Here is an 18,446-nt window from a genome sequence, read left to right on the forward strand (position 1 = left end):
GCTGCTCTCCTCCTCTGCTTTTGGAGAGGACAGCCCCACCAGGAGATCTTGTCCTAAGTGGAGGGGGCTGTTCAACCCGTGATGGCTGGAGGGAGCTGGGATACCTGTGCTTACCTTCTGTGGAGGAGCAGATGATCACGGCTTCCTTGTGCAAACAGTGCTTCTTGGTGGAGTATTTAGGGTAAGAGGGTGAATGTGCATTGGGCATCACAACCTTGGTGAGTATGCATTGGATGTCGTAAGCTTTTAACTGCCTGGTGGAAGGTGCAAAAGGGGGGTTGCTTCAAGTGTCTCCCTCTCCCCGACCCCAGTAGCTGTGTTATTGGCTCCAAGATGCAGGAGAGAGGAAAACTATCCATTAACAGCTGCTTTCCAGAAACACTTGAGATCAGAGTCTAATGAGTATGTATCACCTCTGGTGTATCTTGCTTGTTTCAGGTTCTTGTTTCAGGTTATGTTGTGATGGCAGGCCTGATCATTATCTCATATTAATTTTCAAGAGCATGATGTATGTGGATACACCTCCTGCACTCAGAGATTTCACTGCAAGATTAGGAACATGTTTAGGAAATTAGTAATGAGAGAAAAACGCGTAATTAAAAATGATATCAGTTTGGAACCTCATCCATCTTCAGCCAGCTTGCTGGAAGAGAAAGGAGTCTTACACAATGCTTAGTGGTGGGAAAACGCATTTGGCTTTCTACATTTTAAACAGGAAGGAACTATTTAAATGACAGACTTACAATAGTCATCAGGGCATTTACTTGGGAACGTTGGATCACATATTGTAGCTGCATAATGTCGAGGTAACTCACACTGTATAAATTTAAGTCAGACCTCATATTTGTTTTCTTTTAATGGTGCCTTCAGACAATTATTTTTTTACTTATTTGCACCCTTTATAAAGTAATTGGGTCCTTACACTGAAAAAAGGATTCATATTTCAAGGTAGTCAGATTTACATATGGTGAATATTGGCTGTAATGTTATGAGGTTGCACACTGAACAATTTATTTGTTTCCTGAGAGATGCAGTTTTATGTGAAATATCTTAAATTCAGAGTCTGCAACAGAATTTTAGTTCTTTGTCCCCAATGGCCATTATAAAATGGCCATATGCCTCAAAATGTGATCAGCACGACTGTGATTGTTCAGACTGTGAATTTCCTCTCATTTTATAATGGGATCCTTAGTTCAGAATGAAAGTATTGTTCAGCAGCAGGAGAAACATCATTTGGTTGTGTATGGTTCATTATAAAATGCAGTAACTTTTAAGCATTTCCAACAGAACCCATGCTTCATTTGAGTTTTATGCTGTTTGTCATGAACAGTTAACAATACCTTGTTGTCATTTCTGTCATGGTATCTCCATAAACTCAGTTATCTTTCTCTTTGGTCCAACTTACAGACATAGAAAGCCTAAGCAGATGTCAGAGCAATAACCAGGTAACCATTGTAGTGCATTGCAAAGTTTTAATTGCTGCAGGGATGTCTCCTAGTTAATGGATCTGTTTATTAAGTGGTTACATCTGTTGTGTCTTGTTCAGGAGTTTACCTTACATATGATATTTTCAGGCTGAGTCTGGCTATTTTATCTAGTGACAGCCTCAGAGTAATCTCTCCTGTGAAGACAGGCTGAGAGAGCTGGGGTTCAGCCTGGAGAAGAGAAGGCTCCAGGAAGACCCAATAGTGTCCTTCCAGGATCTGAAGGGGTCCTACAGGAAAGCTGGGGAGGTACTTTTTACAAGGGCTTGTAGTGATAGGTCAAAGGACCTCCAAAAAGCATTTGACACAGTTCCCCATAGAACTCTCATAAAAAAGCTGGCTGCTCATGGCCTGGATGAGCAAATGATCTGTTGGATCAAGCACTGGCTGGACAGTCAGGCCCAGAGAGAGGCGGTCAGTGGAGTCAAATCCAGCTGTGCCCAGTCACAAGTGGTGTTCCTCAGGGCTGAGTGTTGGGACCATTTCTGTTTAACATCTTTATTGATGATCTTGATAAGGACACAGAGTGTATTATCAGTAAGTTTGCAGATGACACCAAGCTAGGCAGGAGTGTTGATCTGCACGAGGATAGGGAGGCTTTACAGAGATACTTGGATAGATTAGATGGTTGGGCTAATGTTAATGGTCTGGGCTTCAACAAGGACAAGTGCTGAGTCCTGCACTTGGGCCACAACAACCCCAGGCAATGCTATAGGGTTAAGAAAGAGGAGGCTGAGGGGAGACCACATCAGTCTCTACAGCTACCTGAAAGGTCATTGTAGAGAGACTGGTGCTGGTCTTTTTGCACAGGTAATTAATGACAGACCAAGAGAGAATGGCTTCAAGCTGCACCAGGGTAGGTTTAGACGACATTAGGGAATTTTTTTTTTCACAGAAGGAGTGGTCAGACACTGGAATAGGCTGCCCAGGGAGGTGGTTGAGTCACAATCCCTGGATGTGTTTAAGGGTCGTTTGGATGTGGTGTTGGTGGATATGGTTTAGGGGAGAACTGTGTGGAGTAGGGATGATGGTTGGACTCAGTGATCCCAAGGGTCTTTTCCAACCTGAATGGTTGTATGATTCAATGGTTCTATAAAAGAGGGTAGATTTAGAATAGGTAGAAGTAAGACATTTTTTATGAGTGGTGAGACACAGGCATAGGTTGCCCAGAGACATTGTGGCTGCCCCATCCCTGAAAGTATTCAGGGTCATGTTGGATGGGGCTCTGAGCAGCTTGGTCTAGTTGAAGATCTCTCTGCTCGTAGCAGTGGGGTTGGAACTAGGTGATCTTTAAGGGTCCCTTCCAACCTGAACTATTCTCTGATCTTTGAGTGGCTGCAGATGGTGGCTGTTGGGTGTCCACCTGTTGGATGATGATGGCTGTTGTTATGCAGGAGGATGGACAACAGGTGAGAAGGGGATGGCCAAAATGACTTTCCAACAACCAGCAGTTCTCAGCGGTGCTTGGAGCGGGGAGCTGTTAGGTTGCTGGCTAAGGAATCCTTTATATCTTGTATCTGGAGATCAGCAGCTGTGATGGCGAGTGTGGGCAGCTCTGTGGCCACTCTGTGGGCACCCTGGCTTTCCCTATTATGCTCACCTGTGGAGAACTGGACTCCCTGGTGTGGTGTGAGGGGAGGCACAGTCTCTCTTGGCAGCCACTTTGGCATCTGCACTGTTGTGTGTGGAATGGGGAGATGTGAATGTGGTCCTAGGATGTCTCCAGTTTCCCTGTGCTTACTGCCCAGAAGGAGCTGCATGGCAGAAGAAGGAGACCCTTGGTTCATGCCCCTGTGCAGTACTGCAGATTTGTACCCAGACCAGGCCACGAAGCCAGGACTGGGTCTTCTATGAGCAATAGTATGGATGGAACAAAGCGAGAGAAAAATCTTTTCTCAGGAATTAAATAATTGCTTCCTTGATGAAAGGACCAAACATCTGGCTCTTGTGTTACATGCATTTTGTCATGTAGATGTAACTGTTTGCTTTGCTACTGGCAGTAACTTTAAGGTATTAATGTATGAAGCTATTTCCAGGTCAGTGGAAAATTGCAGATAAATCTTTATTACATGTACTTGATTGTCTTTGACTCTTTGTAAGATATAATTAGCGTCCAGTAATCATATTGCAGTGCTGTTGCTATGATTACACTGGTAGTTAGTGTGCAGTGCAATTCTGGTTTTATAGACTGGAGCTAATGTTTGCTTGATTAAAATAAAGGATAAACATCGGCCTGTGTTGTGTGCCAGTTAATTTTCTCACCTTTCTGCTGCCCAGTTTCATTGCCTGCTCCAGGTCAGAGATGTGACTGCTTGCCAGTGAGTGGCTTCTGATTAAAAAACCATAATACATGGTGTTTCAGGTTGAAGTGGTAATGGTGTCTATGATGGGAGGGAAGAAGTGGACTGTGGCAGGGTCTTCAAGGACAGGGACTTGGCAGAGCATGAGTACCTAGAAATGTTTTGATCCTATTGTAATGAATAGCTGCTAGTTCCTGTTGTTGTTTCTGTTTTGATTGAGTGCCCAGCTGGTGTATGGTGGAGATAGGATGTTGGGGCAGGGAAAGGAAGTAACTGTCAAAAGTGCATCTCCCTTAGGAAAGCAGGAATGTGGAGGCACAGTAGAATTCGGGTTTATATAGCACTTATTTTTCCTTGGTTTTCATAGTGCACCGACCGTATGCAATTTTCCACATGCTGGGTAATGGAAAGTTGGCCCCAGAGGAAGTCACTTTGTAAGTCAAGTTTGGGATTATAAAATCAATCACTGTTGGGTCATAATTGGTGTGGAAGATAGGAATTTCCTATACAGTATGATAAGTTCATTGGCTTTCTGGCAGCATGTGTGCAGTGAGCTGTTCAGCCAAAGATATTCTTTCCTGGTCCTGTTGTTAACTCAGGAAAAGCATCAGGTCATTTATAGCTACACCCAAATTGCTCATTTGTTTCTGAGTAGTAAAGGGAAGGCGGGGGGAGTTTGATGTCATGTAGAATCTACATGTGTTTTGGGAAGTTTGTTTTCATCTCTTTGTGGCAAAATAGTGAAGCTTGGCAGCCACATGAGAATCATGAAGATTGATTGCTCTTGGTGTTAAGCATCTCACATCTCTGAGTTTATATCAACACAAGCCTTCTTCCAGCAGCAGCATCTGGCTCGTTGGCAGGATCTGCGGACAGTTGTTCTGATTGCTCTGGAGATGCCTCTGGCTGTCATGTGGCTGCTGCCTTGGCCGTGCTGCTTTGTTATTCTAGCTGGTCCCATTTTCATTTTTTTTTTTTTTTTTGGCTTACCTTTGATTCTGATGAATCGCTCCCAAGATTGTGGTCTTGAGAAATCTTGCCCAGCTTCCTCATGCAGAGACTTCATGAGATGCTGATGTTAATTTATTTCAGTGAGTATTTGCTGATTGGTGCTGAGCAATAACATCCCAGTCTATGCCTTCTGTGCAGGTTTTCCCTGTGAATCACAGTATCAGTCTTGAGAAGTAAAACACACGTCTCTGAGCATATCCTGCATAATGGGTTTCTCTGAGACTAGAGCTGCAAGCATAAATCAACTGTTAGCAGTACACAGTGTCCGGGATGGTGCTGAGAGTCCTGGAATCAACCACTTGGATTTCCCACGTTGGTCATTGGGATACGAGTTTCTGGCCCAGCTGATGAAAACTGGCACAGAAGCAAAAAATAGTGTGTGTCAGCTCTGGATTTACATCACCTCAAGTGCTGTCCCTGTCTGTTTGATTGTATGGTTTTTATTCATACACCTTGTACTTTAAAAACACGACTCCTTCAGAAGTATTGTGGCTTTGGAAGACATGCTCCAATAAAAGTGATAATTTCTTAAAACACTAAAGCATATATTTCCATTAAATAAGCCTATTGAGGTCACTACTTCTTGTGGTTGCAGTTAGCAGGGCTGTGATGTGCAGAAGGCTGGACAGGATGGTTGTCTTCACTGGCCTTTAATGACCTGTAGAACTGCTTTGGCTCTGTCCACAATGGGAGCTGTTGGACGAGCTGTCAGATTTTATAACGCCTCTTCCAACCTTAAGCATTCCATGATTCTGTGATAAGGATGTTAGCAAGGCATGATTGCACATAGTTTTCCGGTTTTAAGTCTGTATTTACATCTGTAATAATAATAATAATAATAATAATAATAATAATAATAATAATAATAATAATAATAATAATAATAATAAAAATAAAAAATAATAATACAGCAACTTGGGTGGATGTATGCTAGTGATTTACTACAAATTTGACACATTACCTACTGCCACAGAACTTTGTTTTAAAATGAAGGGGGAAATTTGTACAACTAAGATGTAACTTAACTCATCACCCAGCAACTACAAGCATGCGTTTCACGGGCATTTTGTAAAATGGTGAGGCAGGTTGGTGAAAGAATTAATAGTTAATCTGAAGCTTGGAACGGGGATGTTTCACCTTAGTGGGGGAAATACTGACTTTGCACTCAGTTTGAATGTTGCTATGGATTCCCTTAGAGCCCAGGTCTTACTCTGGGGCTGTAATTTCTCTTCTTAAAAGAACCCTTTCCTCCTGCTGTTCCAGCAGTTGATGAGGCAGCTTCTTTTGCAAGATCCTAGAACACAAATTAAAATAAAATCATCTTTTTATGTAGCACCTTCAATTGAATGGAAACATAAATGTATCCTATGATGTTAGGCATTATGTACATTTATGAAATTTCTATAGAAGCAATGTTAGATATCATAAATGTTTGAGAGCCCTGTAAGTGTGACTGGTAGGACAGGTTAGAGCCTTTCATCTTTTAGTTGCTGGTTTTAATAGGACCTGGCTTGCAGGGTGTTGAAAGTTGCTGCCAGGTATTTGATTGCTTCTGTGTCTCAGGAGATAAGGCGTTTTTGTGTATGTGAGGAGCCTGAAAGAGTTTACAGAGATATTTTAGCCACCCATCTGTAGGCATGTCTACATGTCTGCATGTTATAGGCAGATACAAACTCATTTTGCCCATGTGTTTCTTCATATGTTTATAACTTCTCTCACAGCAGAGTTTATAAACCCTATTAACATGGCTTTCAAGATGCTCTGAGCATGGGTGCAGTGGGTTTTTGTCTGCCTGTGGGCATAGCCACGTTGGTTTATGTTTGTAGAAGAGAGACCTTTGGCAAAGGGAGTTGCTTCTCCTTGATTACCCCAGCCTGTTGGATGGGGAGAGGTTGCACAGCTTGCAGGTTTCACAGGACCACTGCAGGGCTTCTCACCGTGACAGTTACAGGTGGGTATTAATCACAGGACTGTTTTTGTCCTGCTCACAGGAGTGTGATTTGCTGGGCGGACAAAAGCATTTCTTATTTGTTATTTAGGTTGCATAGAAGACAATCAGTGCCTTTGGTGCCCAGTCAAGTATTTTAGGGGTTCAAGGCTGGATACATGGTTTGTTGTTCACAATGCAGTGTAGTTATTGAGGGGCTGGTTACAAGATTGTATGATCAAAGGAGAGCAGCCAACATGCAAAAAGTGTTATTCTTATGGGAAGCCAGAGTACTCTTATGGAAAACAATTGTTTGACATGACATAGGACTACTAGAAATAAGTTGATTTGTACATAAGGATTATCTAATACTGGTGAGGTAATGGCTGTTGAAGATCAACAGGATCAACAAGAATAGCAATGAGAATATCTTATTACTAATAATGATCTTATTCTTGCTGTGTTTCTATGTTGTGTCTTACTGTAACAGTGCTACTAGTTCATGGTCCATGATGTTGAGGTTCTAGGTGCTAAACTTCTCATCTAAAGAAATTGTTGAAATAGGAGAAGTCTGTAAGCAAGTAATAGCCATAAAATGCACTGGGCTATTTGAAGTTTTCAGGACCTTTAAAAATTACTATCCTTACCGTTCTTTGTTCAGCAAATATATTTAGGTTTTTGAAATCTCTGTCCACCTGTCATTTGTGTGGATATTTGTTGCTCCTGAAAACCTGTTGGAAGTGTCTTGGGGTCAGAGGAGCAACAGGTATACTGAGGCTAATTTTTTTAAGATGCTGTGAAATGTGTTGGTGGCAGAGCCTCTAGAAACATCTGCACAGATAAGCCTGCAGATAGGTATGGATTAATCTTTCTCAGGCCATCCTGTTACAAACATATTTGGTGTACCATCAACAGCCCTGAGATCTCTTCCAGTTGTAATGTGGGATGGCCAGTTTGCATTCCTTCACAGCTTCTTTTACTGGGCTTTGCAATGAGTGTGGGTTTTTTAATTTATTTTTTTTTCCCCCCCAATTCTCATTTCTGAGGTTTATGCTACCTTGAATATTATGTGTATTTCCAGGATGTTATGGACAGATTGGAGTGGTTGGATTTACATCATCTAATCTCATTTGGATTCCTAAAATTACCCCCTGAACCTGTAGCGAATGAAATGTAATAATTCTGTACTTCTTATCTGCAAGAATAGGTTGAAAATGGAAATATATATGTAAAATAGTTACTGATAAATAATATCCTGGGTATTGTGATGATGGGCTGTGAGTAGATGGCAAGAGAAGAATTATTCAAGGTGATACAGATGGTCACAACTAGGATAAGAGACATGGAATTAATACAGGAATAATGCCCGTTGAACAACTTGCTTTGAGCAAGGTAGTATAGGTTACTGAATAGTCATCTAAGGAGAACAGTATTTTGAAGTCTATAGTTCTTGTCTGTGGCACTTGAACCCAAGTAACAAGTGTGTCTACAGATGGGTTACTCATCTTTCCAAAACTAGGATCATAAGTACATAGGGCTGGAAAAGGATCTTTAGATCTTTAAAAAGTTGTCCAGCTTCCTCTGCTGAAGTGGGATCACTTGTCCCTTGATCACCTCCCTTGAATGTTTCTCACCTGCTCTTCAGAACCTGTCACAAAGGAATGAGATTTTTTCAACATAATTCTGTAGCATTTGCCAGTACTCACTCATCAGTGAGTTTTTCTTAAGGCATCTTTGCTGAAAAGTAGGTTGACTTCTTATTTTCCATCGCCAGCTGGATATGGAAAGAAATTGATCACCGGTCTCTTTGTGCCTACTTGTTGTGTACTGGAGGACTCTGCTCAGTTTTCTCTCTTCAAAACTAAACAAACTACACTCCTTTGAACTTCCCACAACATTATTGTTTTCTAAACTGTTTTTTGTCCTATAGACACTCCTGAATGGTCTATCTCCATCTGCTGTTCTTTATGGTTGAGATTATGCTTCACCCTAATGAGATTCCTTGGATCATTTTATTCTTTGAACAGTGTCCCCCACCTGCAGATATCTCTTAGGATCAGCATGTTTGTCTTTTCTTTCTAATGCACAATGTGGCCAGCAGAATAAGGTCAGTTACTTCTATGCACCAGCATCTTAACTGAAACTGAGGGACAGTCAAGACCAGAGATACTGGAGGTGCCAGGACCCCACTTTCCAGCAGGTAGCTGAAGACAAATTTGTGAATTTACTTGCTGAAGGTCTTCTGCTGAAGAGTGGTATTAGGAAAAGACACTGAAGAATCCACTTTAGAGAGCTGCCATGGGATGAACAGATTGGAGAGGGTGGTGGTGTCTCACACATGTGGCAGAAAAGGAACTAAAGCAGACTCTTCAGGCTTGAAGTTGAGGATTTAGAAATACACTTCATCATTTCTTGTCTGGTCATCCCTGCTTAGAGGGTGGTTTTTTTCCTTCCTCTTTTTCTTGATTAAGTCCAAGCAAGGAGAAAAAGGAAAAACTCTGATCCACTACAGTACTGCTTAAATTCAGATGTAAACCAAAGATTTTTCAGCCAAGACGTAGGTTTTTTTGGTGAAGCACTTAAACTGAGCCAGTGGCACTTTAATTAAGATAAAGAACAAGTGTAATCCACTTTGTTTCTGGAGATAGACTGCCTGGTATGCTAACTGTGCACTACATGCAGCAATTTGTAGCTTGCAAGAGAAGTGCACAATGGGCAGCCCTTCGGTTGTGAAAGCTAAATCATTTCTGTACAGTCCTCAAGTATTCATTTACCAAACAAATAATTGATAAAATGAGCAAGTGAAAGAGACACTAAGAGGGTGTGATCCAATGCCAAGCACGGGTTTTCATAGTTGATTTTAAATCTACATTATGCTAATGATGTTCATTTGGAAAATCTGTCCACTCCCTAACTTCTGCCACTGAGCGTTCTTTTAATTGGATTCAGATGGTTGGACTGAAACAGTTGTAGGGTTTGTATACAGATGTCCTGAATGCTCCAAGCACTTTTTTTCCTATCCAGTTTTTCTAAGCCAAAGTTGCTTTCACTGTGGCTGGTGTCCAGACGTTCTCAAACTCCCTCATTAAAGGTCTGTCTAATATAAATGGGCATGATTCTGCTGGGACAAATGCAGTTATGATCACTTAAATATGCTGAAGATCTCATCTAGGGCATTACTCCTCTCCTCATCTTTTGGGCTGTCTGGGCTGGGTTGCTGATCTCCAGCCAGACTTCATCACTGAAGGAGTCCATCTCACAAGGCTTTCCATTGCAATCTGTCAGTCTGTAAACATGGGCTGTTTCCTAAATAACTACAACTGTGGAAACATCCTTTGGTTTCCAACACAATGATATAAAGAGTTGATGTTTCTGAGGAATTTTGACAGGCAGCCTGTTTTCCATATAGTGGTGGTGCTGTCTGATTGTCATCCCTGTGCTAAAAATCAGAGCTATTGTATTATCCAGGCAGGCTGACCCAACTCAAATTGTATATGCAGTAGGAAGTATTCAGTGTGATGAAGATCTCAGAGAGGATCGGTTTCCAGACTAGTTATTCCAACACTTTTCGTAAGCTCTCAGTTTGCTTTTAAGAGGAAAGAGAAGTTGTGACTTTTTAAACAGAATTTCTACAATTGGATTTACCATGCTCATAGGCTGACCAAAATTTACTGTCTGGTTTCAAGGATGAAATAATTAAGGATGGAAAGATATTTACCTTTTAAATAAAAGTGTCTATTTTCTATCAAAAGTTTTTGTCTGAATTTCTGAAAGGCAGCTTTGTATAAGTGGCTATTTCTGAAATAACAGTCAAACGAAGGCTTTGCAAACACCAAAGTATTGTGTGGTGATGAGTATGCAACTGTTTCCTCAAACACTTGCTCCTGTTCAAAATAATAATACTTTGAAGGTTTGGAAAAAAAAAAAAAAAAGAAAAAAAAAGAGAGAAAAAAGACAATGTGTGATAGAAGATGGTGTTTTCATATGAACAAAATGAGCACTGAATTTGCATTGTGGAGCTGCAGTAAGCCACAGACCCAAGAGGGAAAATGAAAGGATTACTTAAAACCAACAATAAACATGCAAATTAAAAGTCATCATTTTTAAATGAAGTAATACAGTATTAAAAATAAGTACAAAATTACACGCTAGTTTGGATGTGTAGTTTATAGAATATACCAAATGTTAAAACTGAATGAAATTAAGAAAAACACTTTGCGAAGGCAAGTAAAATATCTGTTTAATTAGGTCGTAAAGAAAAGAGATTAAAAGTAATATTTTGTGATACAGTAATTACTGTTTTTCAGTAGTCAGGTTCCTGTATGCTGATCTCAGTTTAACTATGATAGCAGATCTCTTTGGGGGTCTTTTTTTCCCTGTTTGTGTCTTTAATTATTTTAACTTGCAGCCCCTACCTTTACTTTGTTTTCTTGGCACTGAACACAGGGCCTGGCTGGTTGCTCCAATACTCCACCGGCTCCTGAAGGCAGATCTGGGAGATCATCTCATACCCTCCGGTTCTGCGAGGTTAAAAGCCAACTCATTGCAGGGGACTATTGCAGCAAGACAACAGGAAAAGCGGCTGAAGCCACTGGGAGGTGGGCTGAGGTGCTGATGGGAGTCTGAGATGTAAATAAACCAGATTGCTCTCATTTCCTCTTTCCACTGTATTATGCATTCCAATAGCACTATTCATCTTTATGACAGACACCTATTGCTTTAACTTTACTGAGGGCCACTGAAATACATTAAAGTGGGCAGGAAATGGAAATAAATAGAGTTCAGTGGAGGCTGCAGAGTAACTAAATGCACTGCAGTCATTTTTAGTGCGGGGTCATGCGCTTTTTTAGCAGATTTATCATGTTGCTTGACTTCTGTTAGAAAGATGGGTGCTGCTTAGAAGAGATGCAGTATACTTATAAAATAAGAAAATGTGCTTGGATTTATTTATTAACTTATTTTATTTTATTTGGGATGCCAAAGATTAAAAGAAATTGGGTTGAGTGTCAGCTGGGTAGAGTCAGTGGGACATGTCTGTGTGCAGGGCCTCAGGTTGTGGTTAGAATAAGGGGACTGGAGATTTGAAGAAAACCTGCTTGCAGGCAGCATGGGAGGAGGTCCATAGTCCATTGGCTTGAATTAATTTTCTGCCTAAAGGTAGTGAAATGTTTGGATAGAGAGGCTGGCTGGAATTCAGCCTTAAAAATGCATGTTTGTTGTTTGTTTTTTTTTTATTAATGCACATGCATTTTACTCACTTTGGAAGTGATTTCTCTCCTACTTATTCAGAGGACTATTTTCAAGAATAGCAAAGTTAAGCTGCAAGTTCCAGATACCCTTAACCCTCAGGAGATGTGACTTATGATGACTTGTTTTTGTGAAAGCTTTGTGTGTTTGTTTTTCCTTGATTGTTTATATTCTGATAAGATTAGGTCAGTAAATGAATGAATTCACAACATGAGTTACTTGAAGACTTACAGCTCATATTTTCATTCCCTTGAGATAGCTACATAGAAACTTAAAAAAAAAAATAAATAACCATTAGCACAGGTTTTTTCCTTGATTACAGTGAGCAGTCTCTGATTTTGCTGAATATAGTGTTCTCTTATGTTTTTCTAACAATGACTGCTGAATAGTTGAAAGCAAGCATCAGCCTTCAAACTTATTTGTCAATATAGAAGATATTAGCAGATATTTCACAATGTCATGTAAGATAAAAACTAATTTGTAACCAGCACGGCAGAAATCCGGAAAGACAATTAAGACAAAAAATCATTAACATTGATTGTTTTGCACTGGGGAAGTACATTCCTTTCTTCCAAAGCATCCTTTAAAATGTTGGTTGCCTAGGTCTGCATTTAAGTATATTTCAGTGTGACATTCAGTGATTATTCTTCTTTCTTTTTAACTACATTTATATAAAGAATTTAATTTACTTCAGAATACTGCTCCAGATACACTTGTGTTGCAGACACTAGTGCCAGGCAGAATTGCAGGTAATTACTGAGGACGGTTGTTGGCAGTTTGACTTTTCATCATTTGTTCGTCATCGTTTGTTCACACTCTGTGGATAGTTCCTCACTGAAAGGATTGGGTTACAGATGGGTGGGTATTACTTCAGGGACTTCTTAAGTGAGAATCCAGATGCTTTTCTGCCTCCTCTCCTCTTGCTTAGTTTGGGAGTTACAAGTCAGTAGCTGCAGGTAAGATTTAAAGCTTGTGTCTCTGTTTCTCTTTTATAATGGAAAAGCTCTCCGTTACTCCTTGTTAACTAAACAATCTAACTGCAAAGTTTAAATACTTGGGAAATTACAGATTGAGCTACAATTTCAAAAGAGTCTGATTTTTTGAAGCTCAGTATCACTGGCAAACTGCTTCTAGTTTTCAAAACAGTTCAGCTCCAGCAAGGTCATTTGGCGTTGCATGCTTTTGAATACGCATCTGTGATTTTTGTGCCTAAGCTGCAGGAGAGTTTTTGGGAGCTGTTGGCCTTTGGCCACATCCCAGTTGCTTTGAGTACGTCCGTAGTTTCAAGGGGAACACTCTCAGGCCATAGGACTTTACAGTTGTGAGATGTGGGTTTTGTTTGGTGCTATTGACCTACCCTGGTCCTCGCTGGATTTCACAGGGAGGCACTGCAGCAGCTGAGGTGTATGTACATCAGAGAGGAAAGCGTGAATTGAAATTACTATTTAATTCTTTCTGTTATATGTTGCTGGCTGTGTTTTCAAATCTGAGCTCATTTTCCCTACTCCTGGTTTCAGAGGGAGAGCCTGAAGGCACACTCCAGGCTAAATGCAGCTGTTTTTGAACTAAATGGGTGTTTTGTCATCAGTTCTAGCAGCAGCACAGTCTTGTTTTCCCAAGTTTAACCGTTCCACTTGGTTGAGCTTGGGAGGACTTGTGGACCCCATCCCTGTGCTCTTCCTGATGTGGGCAATTTGCATGTATATATTCCATCTCCCAGGAGCAGTTTTGCAAGCTTGATTGTGTCTTAAGAACTGCTTGCTGAAAAATAGTGGTAAATTATCTTGTGCCTTGACCTTGCAGTGCAGTTGTCCCTAATGGCACCATTTGTTTTACCCTTCTAACAGTCTGCAGCGTTTGAGTATCTGAAATTGGTATGAAAAAGTTAACAAGCCGAGACTGAAATTAGGGTTTTGGTAGTAGGAAGAGAAGTTGTGGATGTTACAGCATCACAGTATTTTGCTTACCCTGCTTGTTCGGAAGGTGAGAACAGCATTCGGAAAGTAGGTGTGACAAAGACAGCACAATTTATTTATGCTGTGGGGGAATAAATGAGTCAGCTTCTTTGTAGCACAGCAGACTGGAATGGTTTTGGAGCTCTGTTTGGAATAGAGGCTTGCATGTTGTATATTTCATTTTTGTGCTAGTCCCTCCAGTGACTTGCACACCCCATTGTCTGGCTCGCCTCCCTGCTGGCGGAGCTGTAACAAGGATAGCTTTAACTGCTTCCCCAACTCCCACGTGGACATCTGACACATTTGGTCACTCAAGTTTTATTTCTTCCCTCTGTAAAACTTGAGAGTGTAATTTCCACCCCGACCTTGTTAGGGCGCGAGCTGCCGAAGCAGGGGCTCCCCGGGACTGGGCATTGTCACTGGGCAGTAAAACCTCTTTAATGGGACTGGCTTAACTTTTAAGTTACAGTTAATGTTTTTAACAGTAACTTGTGTTTCCTCTGCCCTTCACGCCCAACCATTAGCCAGGTGTTTTTGTTGCACAGAATGGAAAAATAAAAGTAATCTAACCGTACAGCTGGGCCCTCGGTGAGGTGCTGCAAGAGGGGGGCCACAGATGGAAACTGGGGATCACAGGGGCTGGATGACTGGGTTAAAAAGCTCCTGGTAAATGCTTGGCAAATTACAAGCTCTTGAAATGAGAGCTGTTTTTTTTTTTTAAACTAGAAATAAATTAGAATGTTTAATTTTGGCATACTATGTACTTGTATGGTTTGCTCTGTGTAATCTTCTAAAGAAATAAATTTTTGTTGTTGTTTTCTTTCCCCCTTTAATATGGCATCCACTCCATTTCCTTGTAACTGCAAGACAGGCCTGACTCTGATCTGCCTTTACACTGTAAACTGTGTTTATGGAGCTACAATTGGGGTCATTAATTTTCTTTACATCAAAAGAAGTAGTTTCTTTTAAATGAGAAGCCTGTTTCACCTAGTAATTTGCTTTAATTGCTTATTTGAAACTTTTGACATTTGATAGGAATTTTAAACATTGCCAGATGAGGCTCATGCAGTCGGGACCTGCAGGTGCTTCCTTGTGTGCCCAGCTCGGATCAAAGGAGTGAGCCCAGGGATGTGCCTGGCCGTGGTTGGGGCACTCAGCACTGGAAGTTGTTGTTGTCAGGGGCTGTTTGAATAGATGCTGTGTGTCAGCCTCGGCAAGAATTTGCTGAGAGGGCTCTCCCTTGGAAAGGTTTTTGTGGAGTACCATGCTGTTTGTTTTTCTTGGGAGATAGACTGCGTGGCCTTTGTTTTGCCTGAAGCTCAATCGTGCTCGCAGCGCTGAGTTTTTTAAGTCTAAAGAATAGTACTTTCTGCTTAAAGGGTTAGAAAAGAGTTTCTAAAATATTATTATTATTATTATTTTAATCCTGACTAGTATTTGTTAATCTGGGAGGTTTGGAGGCAAAGTATTTTGTTAATCAGGAGGGTAAGCAAATGGTGCCAACTTCCAAGGTATTTTAACCAGGATCTAAACCTCAATAAAGAGAAAGGGGAAAAAAATGCCAGTGTCCTTCACTTGATTTTTTAAACTGGTTCACTAATGTGAATGCAAAGTATTGTTTAGTCAGGAACAGGAGTAGCTTTCCTTAGCCTGAGAATTACCAACCTCCCCTTCCCCCACGCATCAACAAATAAACAATAATTTAGATTATTGCAGGAAAAGCAACTTTTGTGAACAGCTTTTGGCTGCAGAAGGATGTGATGCTAGATGGATTCACAATGGTTTCTATCAACATTGTGCTGTGTCTTGTGAGATAGATTAAAAACTATTGCAGGAGTCCAGCAGCTGAAAATGAGATAAATTCCATGCTGCTGCTGCTGCAGAAATTAGTCAGTGCTTTAGGACCTTCTGAATTCAGAGAAAAGGGAAATGGCACAGTTGAAAGAGAATAATGAGCAAAGCCAAAGCACCAGTGCCAAGACTTCTTTAAAGAGTTTTATTGATGTGTGCTGTAATTAAAACCAGAATTAGTTAGTTTTCTAATAGGACATTCATTTCCTAGAGAGCAATTGCAGCTTGGCATAAAGTAATACATTTTTAAAATGAGTACCGATCTGGGGATACCCCCAGCGTATGTTGGATGGCTGACTTACTAGCTTTGTGTGCCCTCATTATTAACAAGGAAATTAAATATTTTCACTTAAAATAATTATACAAATAAACCTTTGGCTGTGCTGCGATTTCATTAAAACCTTAATTGTTTAGAGAGCTCAGTGAGAGGGTGTGAAGTTGGGTCAGTTTTACTGCACAGAATTAGTCTTGATAGCAGATTTACTATAGGGCTGGATTTAATCTCTTGACTAATCTTTACAGTAGCAGGCTTGGGATGGGAAGGCATTTGTGTGTTTCAGGAGATAGGTAACTCTATCTCTGAACTGCAAACACAGGGCTGGGTTTTAAAATGTCTGGGCATCCTTAAAATGAACTAGCAAGGGGGAGGGGGGAGAAATTGCTCTGTGGAAACAAAATAGGTGTTGTTTTTAAATCAGCATCTTAGTGTGCACGTTGTCACACCTTCACACATGGCTGTAGGCTCAAATCTATTTCTCATCAAAGCAACTGTAGCGTAAGGGAATATTGAGACCATCTGGGTTGGAAAGATCAGAAATAACAGTCCTCACTAGCAGAGGAGCCAGCTGTGGGCAGCACCATGTAAACTGCTTTTTGTGCCACTTGATTAATCATTTCTGAGGGCGAGGACAACAAAACATTTACCAGGTCATGCACTAATTTTTTGAAATACTTTAATTTTCCTGGGTTTAAGGTGGTGGTATGCCTTTGAAATTCATTATGATACGTGTAGGTTCAGCATCTCAACTAACATTGTTCCTGAGCTAGGGAAACACAGGCACATTAGATGTCTCCAAAGGAGAGTTAATTAGAAGAATGAGTAGTTATCAAGTACGCCACAGCTCCACTGTTTAATGATAATTTTCATGCTGGGTCTAATACAAATTAATTCACTTATGGTTTATTTATCTGCTGTGCCCTGTGCATATTTTAGGGTATTTGGGGGAAGAAAGGCTGAGAGTTACCAGAATAGATTTAAAGTACTTCCATGGGTGGAGAGCAACTCACAGAGAACTTTAGTTTTTTTCCTTTTTCTGAATCCTATTAATGAAGTATTTTTTCTGCCTTTCCCCACTTCTTTAGGACCCACGATTATCAGCTTTAATTTTTGACAAGCTTCAAGTGCCTGACTATTTACAGAAAAACAGGAATGAAGGGGAGAGCAGATGTGAAACTTGTGCCACTCACTTGAATCAGCTGAAGCAGGAAGCCATTCAGATGATGCACACCCTTCATCAAAGCAGCTACCCAGAGATGCCCGACCTCCCACCTGGCACTGGGGCGGTGACCAGCATGGTACCCAGGATGGTCACTGTCTCTTCGCAGAGAGACCTGCCGCTCATTGCTGGGCAGGTGGGCAGGCAGCCTGGAAAGTCAGCAAATCTCTTCTCTGGGGCAGAGAAGAAGAAGGGACTTGGATGGTCTCAAGGCACGGGCAGTTTTCCAAACTCCAGCGTTCAAGTTACGGTGGCCCCCAGTGGTCTCAGCGGGGCTCTGAGCTCTGTCACCATCCAAGCTCAGCAGTACCTTGAGGGCATGTGGAGTATCTCCAGGGTGAACAGCTTCCTGCCTCAGGCTTGTCTAGTAAGTAGTAATAATTCAGGTCCTTGAGTTTTGTTTACATGTGTGTGGATATACAGAGAGATAAAGCTAAAATTTGAGATGTAAACATATTTATCTTAGTGGAGATCAGCTAATGGTGTTCTAAACCGTGTTTCAAGAAGTGAAGGGCAGAAAAAGCTTTGAACGATGTTCTGTCAGATGTCATAGAGAATTTGCTTTCTTATCTCAGATGGTGAAATCTGTTCCTCAGATATTTTTGCACCTATTTTAGCTTCATGTGTGCAGGTGATGTTATTTGGCTGTCTCATTCCTGGTGACCCCTTCAGAAAAGCAAAAAAGAATAAGTTTGTTACAATTGAAACTCTGGGAGCTTCATGAGATTACATCAAAGATGAACTTGACCCTGAAGTCTAGCAAAGAACTTCTACGGCTGTGTTCAGTTCACCAGATGCTGTTGTAAACTGTGATGGAGAGCATTAATCTTCAGGTTGGATGTGCTGCAAAACAGTTTGCTGTAAAGGAGGGTATTCAGAAAGGTGCTTCAGAGCCACATGTCTGTAAATGTCATTGCACTTGGATTTTAAGCATTGATGGCGATTTTAAACATTTCCTGTGTTCTGTGTATATTTTAAGAACTCTTTTGGGAAACTGAAAAGCTTTATAGAGGTGTGTGTTACCTTTAAAAACAAGTTCCTTACAGATTTGTGACTGTCTGTGAAACTGTGCTGAGAGGAAGGATATAGTGACTGGCTTTGACTGATTTTTATTCCTAAACAGTTTTCATGTGGTAATGGACAGGGCAGTGTGAGTAATGATGAATGTGTACAGA

The 18,446-nt window shown here is 40.9% G+C and overlaps 1 protein-coding gene across 1 annotated transcript in view; it reads left to right on the forward strand.

Moving 5' to 3' along the window:
• KIF26A (kinesin family member 26A) overlaps window positions 1–18,446 on the forward strand; it is a 100,362-nt gene that overhangs the window by 15,537 nt on the left and 66,379 nt on the right. Inside the window, exon 3 of the mRNA XM_051621869.1 lies at window positions 17,138–17,638. Coding sequence (XP_051477829.1) covers window positions 17,138–17,638 — 501 coding nt within the window. The remainder of the gene's footprint in view (window positions 1–17,137; window positions 17,639–18,446) is intronic.

This window comes from Apus apus, chromosome 5 (assembly GCF_020740795.1).
Source record: "Apus apus isolate bApuApu2 chromosome 5, bApuApu2.pri.cur, whole genome shotgun sequence".
Lineage (NCBI taxonomy): Eukaryota > Metazoa > Chordata > Aves > Apodiformes > Apodidae > Apus > Apus apus.